This window comes from Canis lupus, chromosome 11 (genome assembly GCF_003254725.2).
Source record: "Canis lupus dingo isolate Sandy chromosome 11, ASM325472v2, whole genome shotgun sequence".
Lineage (NCBI taxonomy): Eukaryota > Metazoa > Chordata > Mammalia > Carnivora > Canidae > Canis > Canis lupus.
In genome coordinates, this window is record NC_064253.1 from 21,875,311 (window position 1) to 21,885,150 (window position 9,840).

General features: G+C 43.9%; 1 protein-coding gene across 2 annotated transcripts; it reads right to left on the reverse strand.

The window, feature by feature from the left end:
- Positions 1-657: 657 nt before the first annotated feature.
- On the reverse strand, positions 658-7,898 carry CDKN2AIPNL (CDKN2A interacting protein N-terminal like). 2 transcript variants are annotated; one of them, XM_025432304.3, is made up of 3 exons: positions 7,604-7,894; positions 6,025-6,124; positions 658-1,026 (listed from the first exon to the last, which is right to left on the reverse strand). In XM_025432304.3, exons 1-3 carry the CDS (start codon positions 7,840-7,842, stop codon positions 1,015-1,017), a joined length of 351 nt encoding a protein of 116 aa, XP_025288089.1. In that variant the 5' UTR covers positions 7,843-7,894; the 3' UTR covers positions 658-1,014. The 2 variants fall into 2 exon arrangements, with proteins under 2 accessions (XP_025288089.1, XP_025288090.1); XM_025432305.3 differs by lacking the exon at positions 6,025-6,124 and having other exon boundaries at positions 7,604-7,898.
- Positions 7,899-9,840: the final 1,942 nt, after the last annotated feature.

Below are 9,840 nucleotides of genomic sequence, written 5' to 3' on the forward strand. Positions count from 1 at the left end.
AAGTCTGAGCCCCAACTTGAGTGAAGAGATTACTTAAAAATCTTAAAAAATAATGAATGTGAGTGGAAGAGGAGGGATAAAGAGAAAATTAACTAAAAGGGGAAAATTACTGTGAGAATTTCAGAGCAAAATAACATTGTACTAAACAGGTATTTCTTCAGGGGCTATATGCAAGGCAAACTCCTCAAGTCTAGAAGACCAAATCTTCAGGCTCCCTCCATAAAAAGAGAATGTGGGCTTTACTCAGCTGCCTGGGAGACCTCTAGAGATTCTATAAATCAGCTGGCTGCCTGGACTAAGCTGTGGCTTCTGGTGTCCATTTTTTTAAGATTTTATTTATTTATTCATGAGAGACACACAGAGACACAGGCAGAGGGAGAAGCAGGCTCCATGCAGGGAGCCTGATGTGGGACTCAGTCTCCAGGATCATGCCCTGGGCTACAAGCAGTGCTAAACCACTGAGCCATCTGGGCTGCCCTCTGGTGTCCATTTTAAAATATGGCCAGATGCCTTTCCAAAACTGCCTCTCCCCATGAGCTGGTAGGTACCTGAGGCCTATGACTTGATTCTTGAAAAAAAGATGGGATAAACTTCAGAAAGGAATATAATAAGAGCCGGTTTGCCTCAGTGCAAGGGGAAAAAGACCATAAAACAGAATCAGACTTGAAGATACATTATTAAAAAAATTCAAATTATAAAATTCATTACCTGCAGTTATTACAACATAAAAAAATAGGCATTTTTAACAAAAAGTTCGACATTCAAAAAATTTTTTAAAAAGGGCATGATTTATAAATACATAAATATCCATGCACACTTTTACAATGATAGCTACTAGAAGCATGAGACCTTTTAAAACTACAATCTAGACAAGATTGTCATTCCAACTGCCTTTTTCCTACATGCTGGAAATATCAGGGATCTTATGAGAGCTCCTGTGGTCAATGTCACATTCATCCCCACCTCCTTCCTGAGCCTGTAGCTGATGTTGAAAAATGTGATGAATCTTCTGCCTTAACTTTGATGCTGGGGAAAAAAGAGAAAAGGTTATTTTGCCATGTAGTCCAGCAAATCAAATTTATAAATTAAAACACAGCAGTGATATAATATTTATGTACTACTCAGATGGAAAGTAAACTCAGAAATTATTTTATTACATACAGAAAATTCAACAAAACATTTTAACATACTATCCATTTGGAAGCTAAAGCCTAATTTTTGTCTTGACACCTGTGATCTATAAATGTTCACAATTTAAAGTGATAACAGAAATACCTAAAATATAACTTTCTTCATGGCATGCTCTTCAGTGAAGGGTTCTAAAAGCAGAATCACACAAACACTTACTGTTCTAAATTAAAATCAGTTGAATCCAGGTAGTAATTCACAAGATTTCACACTGACTCAGGATATTTAGGAGATGTGAAGGTTATGTATTTCTGGATTTCACACTATTAGAAACTGTAAACGCATGTCTTCAAATAGTGGCGAACTGAAACAGATCTATTCTTTCTGGGTGCTCTCTAGCACCTTTGGTAAATTTAAACTTGGCTTTAGACAACTTCTAAGCTGGGTGTGAAGAAATCATGGTTGGCTGTCACCTTGTATTTGAATGGATTTCCTTAACATTTAGCAGTGGAAGTGAATCAATCTGAGAGTCTTTTTAGTAATCAGAGTTTTCAAGGTATGACCTATTTCCTAGCTAAGCCTGTCACTCCAGTCTTTTTGAGCAATGAAAAAGCAAAATTCCTCAGGAAAAAGAAAATGTAAAATGTCTTTCCCCTTTTAGGAGAATGCAGTATCACCTAAGGAAACCATCATTACTCCAAAGGAAAAGAAAATCCCCTAAGACATCTTTCAGATTTCCCACAGGACAGACCAAGACTACAGCAGCACAGAAGCTGCCACAGCTTTGGCTGCTCCAAGTATGGTCTTTGACACAAGGTGTTGGCATGTGACTTACTCATCCTGGGCACCAGGTAACAGACTGCATATGGGGTCAGATACATTTTCTAGCTTTTTCTCTTTCTAGTGGATAAAGGGAAAAGGTAGCTCCACTAATCTGACAGGCTGTATTTGTTTTAATACAAATACTGCTGCCTTAAAATCTTTCACCAAGGGAGTGGCTATTCCATTACCTTAGACCTTGCCAAGACTGGACACAGTGCACAGAAAAGAACTTATTGAAATGCAAGTATGCTTGTTTTCCTACCTTCTCATTCACATTTCATATTCAGTCACTTTCCATACTGCCATTTTTCTTGTTGGATAAAAATGTTCTCAGGAAAAATGGGCCAAGAAAGTAAGTTAACAAATTCTTTCTGTGAGCCAATAATGATAGCTTTCTAGTTAATCATTCCTCTTTTTCTCCTTAAGACAATGGCTTGGAAATATTAACTCTGACAGTCGTAGTAATGACACCCTTCCTGAGTGAGCTGCTGCTGTTACTGTTTGCTAGTGGGTAAAGCTGGTCCACCACAAAGGCTCCTCGTAGGTGTCTAGGGATGACTGAGATAGATAACTGAGATTGTTTGCTCAATGAATTTGAATCCATAGAAAAATCATACACTGCAACTGCTTGATAAATACCACCTGTCAGAGAACAATGCTCATTTCTTAGATCAAAAAAAAGAAAGAGTTGGATAGACTACAAAGATTTATTTGCCTCAAAACTACAGAAAAATATATATATACTTTTTTTTAAATATATTTATACTTTTTTTTAAAGAAATTATGTCCTAAGTTACCTTCACTGTCCAGTCTCAAGATGCTAACGATACCAGATGACTCATTTCTACTTGCTAGCTAGCATTAAGACCCACCTAAACTCTAATTTTAGAGCTAGAGATCTATTCCAGGCAGAACTACGACAGACACTTTCAGGTGCATGGCTCACTATCAAGGTTTTTTTTTTCTTTTTTTTTTTCTTGGTATGAGGGCTGGCAATGTTGCTTAATGTTCGCCAGCCTCTATTACATGCAAAAACTTCAGGCAAGAAACAAAAGAACTGCTGGGAAGTTCCCATGAATCTTTCCAGTGGCCTCCCAGGGTGGCCTTCAATGGAGAAGGGACAGCCTTCCACACCACACAAGTCTGTCATGGCACATGCGTCAGAAGATTCCTTCTCAGGATTGAAGTATCTAGAAATCTAGAAGAGTCTTAAAAACTGGCAAAGTTACAAAATTAATTTACAATTAACAGATTAGAGAAACACCCTGGCCCAACATACATACATATATTTTCTTCACATTGGTCTATGGACATACCTATCAATTACAAAGTCTTAGTCTCCCCTGGTCTGCGATTCAAACACCATGAAGGGTTTATCTCTAATATCTCTAATATTCCAGCATAACTAGAAAGACTACAGCTATTTACAAGACAGAAGTACAGGGGTGCCTGGGTGGCTCAGTCGATTAGGTGTCTGCCTTTGGCTCAGGTCATGATCCCAGGGTCTTTGGATCAAGCCCCACATTGGGCTCCTTGCTCAGGGGGGAATCTGTCTCTCTCTCCCTCTGGCCCTCCCTCCCAGTCATTCTCTCTCTCAAATAAAATCTTTAAAAAAGAGAAGTACAACAAAAAAATTGATTTGAAAAAACAAGTTTTGGGAATGCCTGGGTGGCTCAGCAGTTGAGCATCTGCCTTTAGCTCAGGGTATGATCCCGGAGTCCTGGGGATGGAGTCCTGCATCGGGCTTCCTACATGGAGCCTGCTTCTCCTCCCTTTGCCTATGTCTCTGCCTCTATCTCTATGTCTCTCATGAATAAATAAATAAAATCTTTAAAAAAAAAAAAAAAGAAAAGTTTTAAGGAGGTCAAAATACCTCTTGGGAGTAAAAAGCAAAGAAAGAATCTGCCACAAGCAGTTAGGAAGTAAAAGCTCATTCTTCTCCTGCCTATCCCTCCTGGTGGAGTGCACTCAGGTAGCCAGCAACTATCTAGTTGTGACGGAGCCCTAAGGAACCTCACCACTATGGGACACTGATGGACTGCCCTGATATTTTTTTAAAGTATTACATGAGACAACCCAAAGAGTCACAAACTTCCAATTCCTGACCCCAAATCCAGATTTTTTTTTTTTTTTAAGATTTTACTTATTCATGAGAGATACAGAGAGAGAGGCATAGACATAGGCAGAGGGAGAAGCAGGCTCCCCAGGAGGAGCCTGATGTGGGACTCAATCCCAGGACTCCGGGATCACGCCCTGAGCCAAAGGCAGACACTCAACCACTGAGCTACCCAGGCATCCCCCAAATCCAGATTTTAAATAGTACTTTCTTTAGCAAAACTATCTGAAATCAAGTGGGGTGTACTATTTGAGACTGAAGTACTTTCTGGGAAGCTAAGGCTTTGATTAGTTCCTTGATATCCATACAGAAGGGAACCTCTTTATACACCCTACCTAAACAAGACCCAACAGGAGTGAGGAAAGGATTTACCTATGTTTCTGAGGACAGAAATAAAACAGGGGCCTGCAGCCTTTCACTCTCTTGTTCTGGTCAATTTTGTAAGCATTTTCTGAGCTGCTCTTAGATAAGTCTACACTAGGTTTTGGAGACATGATTAAAACTTTAGGCACCATCTCTTCCCTCGAGAAGCTTACAACCTAGAGGCCTAGGTAGAGTGCAAAAGAAACAAACTTTGGGGGAGAGGAAGCAATTAATTCTGCCTGAAAAGGCCCAGGCAAATGAGAAAAAACATGTCTAGGGATACCTGGGTGGCTCAGTCGGTTAAGTGTCAGACTTTGGCTCAGGTCTTGATCTCAGGGTCCTGGGTCGGAGCCCTCCATCTGGCTCTGCACTGAATAGGGAGTCTGTTGGAGACTCATCTCCCTCTTTCTCTGCCCTCCCCGCCCCCCTACTGCTCATGCTTGCTCTAAAATAAAAATCTTAAAAAAAAAAAAAAGCAGGTCTTAGGGGATCTTGAAAAGCCATTGGGATGCCCAGCTTTCTACCATCATCTGAGCTGCTTTCTACCACACTCTCCAATGCTCTAGCACCAGAACCCAGATACAAGGCTCCACAGGCAATAAACTCACCATGTAAAGTCCTCAATCTCAGATCAGACTAAGTCCTACAGAACAGGGAACAGCTGTATGTGGGCATTATTCCATCTACATTCCCATCAGCAAGTCAGATGGGCCAAACAAGTCTTATTAGGTCCTTACCCATTGGGGTAAAGATGAATTAATGTTACCAACAAGATTTTTTAGTAAGTGGAAACTGTAGCACTCTCACCACAAATTAAAAATTAAGCAAAAAGCTCAAAACAATGTTCATAAAGGAAACTTAGAGGCTGAATTTATCTATTACTCCACTAACAACGTATAATTTAGTTATCTAGCTATGAAAAGGTTTATACCATTTACAGAGAAAGAAAAGTGAAAAGGCACCTAAGTGTCCACAGATAAATGAACGGATAAAGAAAATGTGCTGTTATACATATGTATATATAATGGAATACAACTTGGCAATGAAAGATCTTGATATTTACAACAACATGGGTGGGTCTAGAGTGCATTATGCTAAATGAAGACCAATGAAGACAAATACTGTATGATTTCACTTACATGTGGAATCTAAAAAACAAAAAAACAAAAAACACCCCAAATGAACAAACAAAACAAATTCATAGATACAGGAAACTGTTGATTACTAGATTGGGGGGGGCGGGGCACAGAGGTGAAGGAGATTAAGACCTACAAACTTCCAATCATAAAATAAATCAAGTCATGAGGAAATGATGTATAGCAGAGGATCCAGTCAGTAATACTGTAACAGCTTTGTATGGTGACAGATGGGTAACTAGACAATAAGAGATTATTTTGTAATGTATAAAAACGCTATAATGTACATCTGAAATGAATAGAATATTGTATATCAATTATACTTCAGGAAATTTTTTTTAAAAATTTAATAAAAGGACTTAGATCCTTGAGCAGTAAACATATGCTCTAACACATCAACATAAAAGCAGAGGCCATTAACTCTATATCATTTCAAATGCACTTAGAAATCCTGTTTACCTTTTTCATTAATTCACTTCGGGTAGTAAACTGTGGCAGGTCTTCTACTTCAATCCCATCAGCCATTTCCATCACTTTGTCTAAAAGGTCTTTGTTGTAACTGCACAATAAAAAGTAGTTAGATAAAAAACCTTGGAGGAGGGATGCCTGGGTGGCTCAGTGGTCGAGCATATGCCTTTGGCTCAGGGCATGATCTCGGAATTCCAGGATCGAGTCCCACATCGGGCTCCCTGCATGGAGCCTGCTTCTCCCTCTGCCTGTGTCTCTCCCTCTGTGTGTGTGTGTGTCTCTCATGAATAAATAAAATCTTTTTTAAAAAAAATCAAAAACCCTGGAGGAATTACTTGTCTCTGTGGGCTAACAAGAAATTGCAGCTATTCCAACTCTCAGAGTTCTGATGCGATACTACAGGGGAAATGGCCACATGTTCAGCAGCAGGTTGGAAACCGTTTTTCTGGCTTGTGGATTCAGAAGTGACTGTAGGAATGCCAATAGAGCAGGTGTTTCAAGATTTACAAAACAAAAAAGATTTGCAAAAATAGAGGCAACTATACATCTGGCAGTACATATTAGTGGATACGGTATGAAGGCCAAAATTTTTTATTTTTTAAACACGGAATTTTGGTCTAATGTAAACAACATCATTTCTTCATTTTGTCCAATTTCGGACACCTTCCTAATCTTGGAACCCATTAACTAGGATTTCCCAGGGGCACCCAGAAAAATAGAGAAAAAGCCTTTGGCACTGCTTCTCCAAATCCTGTTCTATTAATGCCAACATCTGACAACAAAACCAAGTGGCTAAGAGTTGGAGGGAGCACGTGATAGAGTCAGCCAGTCATAAGGGGCAGAGAAATCAGGACGAAGACAAATCATCTTACTGTCCTAACACAATTCCGGGACACTCAAACAGAAGATTGTGGGAGCCTCAAGATTTGACACCTTCATTTGAGGGGGCACTTTCAGAAACAGTACTTTGAAGGCATCTGTTATTTTCACAACAGGAAAAGCAGAGAGGCAAAGGCTGGCTCTTACTAAGAGTCCAGCAGACTGGGGAGTGGGGAGAAAAAGCCAAAGGCCACATATTACATGCTGCCATAAACGGTAAAATCCACAATCCTGCCAGAAGACCTCCTCTCTCAGCTTCTTCGTATGGACATGGAAGGAATCTCGGTTTCTGTCTCTGCACGTTTGCCACATGGGAGGAAGGAGCAAAGACACAATGGAGTTCACAAAGGTGATGTTTTAAGCTAAAAATACTACAAATAACTGGCATTTAGGTGCCCACCATAAATTGAGCTCTTGCTAAACAGCAGCCTGTACTAGGTGCCTTTTCTTTTTTTTTTTTTTTTTTTTTAACTCTTTAATATTGTAGCCATCACAACTCATTTTCCAAAGGCGGAAACTGAGGCTCGGAGAGGTTAATCGTCTTTCCAAAGAGCGCGCGGATCTGCCATCGGCCGGGCCGGTGCGGCTGGAGGCTGGGGGCGGGGTCAGCCCTGGGCAGCAGGCAGCCCTAGGGGAGGGCTGCGGGTCTGCAGGCGGAGGACGGGGTCAGCCCTCCCGCAGGGGTTCGCACCTGCAACCCAGGAAGAGGTGGTTGGCCCACACCATGGAGAGGGACAGCAGCTGGTCCAGGCGGCCTCCGCCATCGGGAGGGTCGCGGTAGTCGGGCAAGTGGCGCAGGATGAATTCCATGCGGGCCTTCCATTGCTTCTCGCTCTCCGAGTAGGAGCGGAACTGCTCGGCGAAGTCCGCAGCCTGCCGCACCCCCGAAACGAGCTCCTCTACCGCGGCGGCTGCCTCGCCACCCACCATGGCGCCCGCCGCCGCCGAGGGCCGCGCCCGCCCGCCGCCTTCCCGACTCGCACCGCGCCGCCTCCGCGCCGCTAGAGGGACCCCGGCGGCGCGCGACTGCTCCGGAGGACCGACCTGGAGCGCCCTCCGCGGGACCGGCGGCCTCGCCGGCTCCTGCCCGCTCAGACCTCCCCAGCCTGCGGCGCCTGGCGTGCATCTTCTGCGGTAGAGGCAGGCCGGTTCTCAGTCGACCCTGCGGGGAACCGGTAGGGAAACTGAGGTCCCGCGGCGCAAAGACGGAGTGCCCCTCTCCCACGTGGCAGCTGGGTGCCAGCCAGAGTTGTGCGGTGTCCTTGCCCTGGTGGCTCCCCGGGCACCCGGCCCGCATACGGATGCCCTCAGCTCGGAGGGCTTAGCCGTGTAGCTTGCTTGCTCGGGGGTCTGCCTTTGATGAAGTCCCAGAGGTCTAACACCCTTTCAGGTGGTGGCCCGCCCCGCTGGAGCGAGCCATCCTTCCAACTGAATACCTGCCAGGCCTCTTTGCTAGATGCTGGGAATGCAAGAGAGCAAGCTCAGATCCCTACCCTAATGAACTTTGCTTCTACTGGGGGAGACAGTGAATTGCTTGAGTGAAGAACTTCAGCGTTGGCAGATGTTAGTAAGGGGAGGCCCAGAGTGTTGGCATGAATAAGCAAGGGACCTGATTCAGACTTGGGGATCAGGGAAATGATGCTGGGGGGTGGAGGGATGAACAAAAGTTAACCACGTAGGGGCACTGGGGTGGCTCAGTGGTTGAGCATCTGCCTTTGGCTCGGGTCGTGATCCCAGGGTTCTGGGATCGAGTGCTGCTTCGGGCTAGGAAGCTCTCCCTCTGCCTCTGTCTCTGCCTCTGTCTGTGTGTCTCTCATGAATAAATAAATTAAAAAAAAAAATAGAAGTTAACCACTAAAGAGACTTGGGCCATGGGAAGACACAGACTGGCCTAGGAAGAGAATGCCAGAATCTGTATGACAGGGTCCTAGAGTGGAGGACAGTGGAGGAGATGAGGCTGCAAAGATCAGCAAGGATACTAGGCCATGGTAGGGGCTGTAGTCTAGATCCTAAGAGGAATGGGAGCCTCTGAAGGACGTTAACCAGAGCAATGACACCTCTGTTTCCAAAAGATGTTGGAAAGAGTCAGAATAGATATGTTCACAAGAGATGAGCAGGTGAACTAGCATAATTCTGCTGCCTGTTCAAGGGTCAGGTAGCAGATCTATGGACTAAAGAGCTTACTTATAAATGGTGAATTTCCCATCCCTGGAAGCATTCAAGTACAATATTTGGGAAATCATTTGATCCCCCATTGAGAGATTGTTGAGAGATTAAAGTAAGAGGATGCCCATTCATCCCTCATCACTTGTGGGGCAAGATATAGAGCTGGAGGAGCAGCCCCGGTGGCTCCATGGTTTAGCACCTGCCTTCACGCCCAGGGCGTGATCCTGGAGACCTGGGATCGACTTCCCTGTTGGGCTCGATCCTCCAATGGATGGAGCCTGCTCCTCCCCTCTGCCTATCTCTCTGTGTCTCTCATGAATAAATAAATAAATATTTTTTAAAAAGTTATAGAGCTAGGCCTAGAGTCCACAATCCAGGGCTCCAGTGTAATATATTGTGAGTAGGGGTCAGGGGCAGAGCCAACTGTGCTGTCTGCTGCTTCTGCACCTCCTGATAGGATGTCAGGACCCCAGCAGGCAGAAACCCCATCCAAAATGGAAATACCAGGTGGTGTAATGAGGAGACTGTGCCTGCAGGCCCAGTACCAGGCTCAGCAAAGTCCCATTATGGTTAACAATAGGGAGGCATACCACTCTCACCCTGGCAAACAGGAAGAATGTGAACAGGACCTTGAAACCAAAGACAATCTTAGCTTCTCCACAGCAATCAGGAATAGGTGCCCACAGCTAGGGCTCTAAAAACTGAGTGCAGATCACATTCCCTAAGGGACTTGTTGAAATAGCAGATTCTCAAGCCTATCAC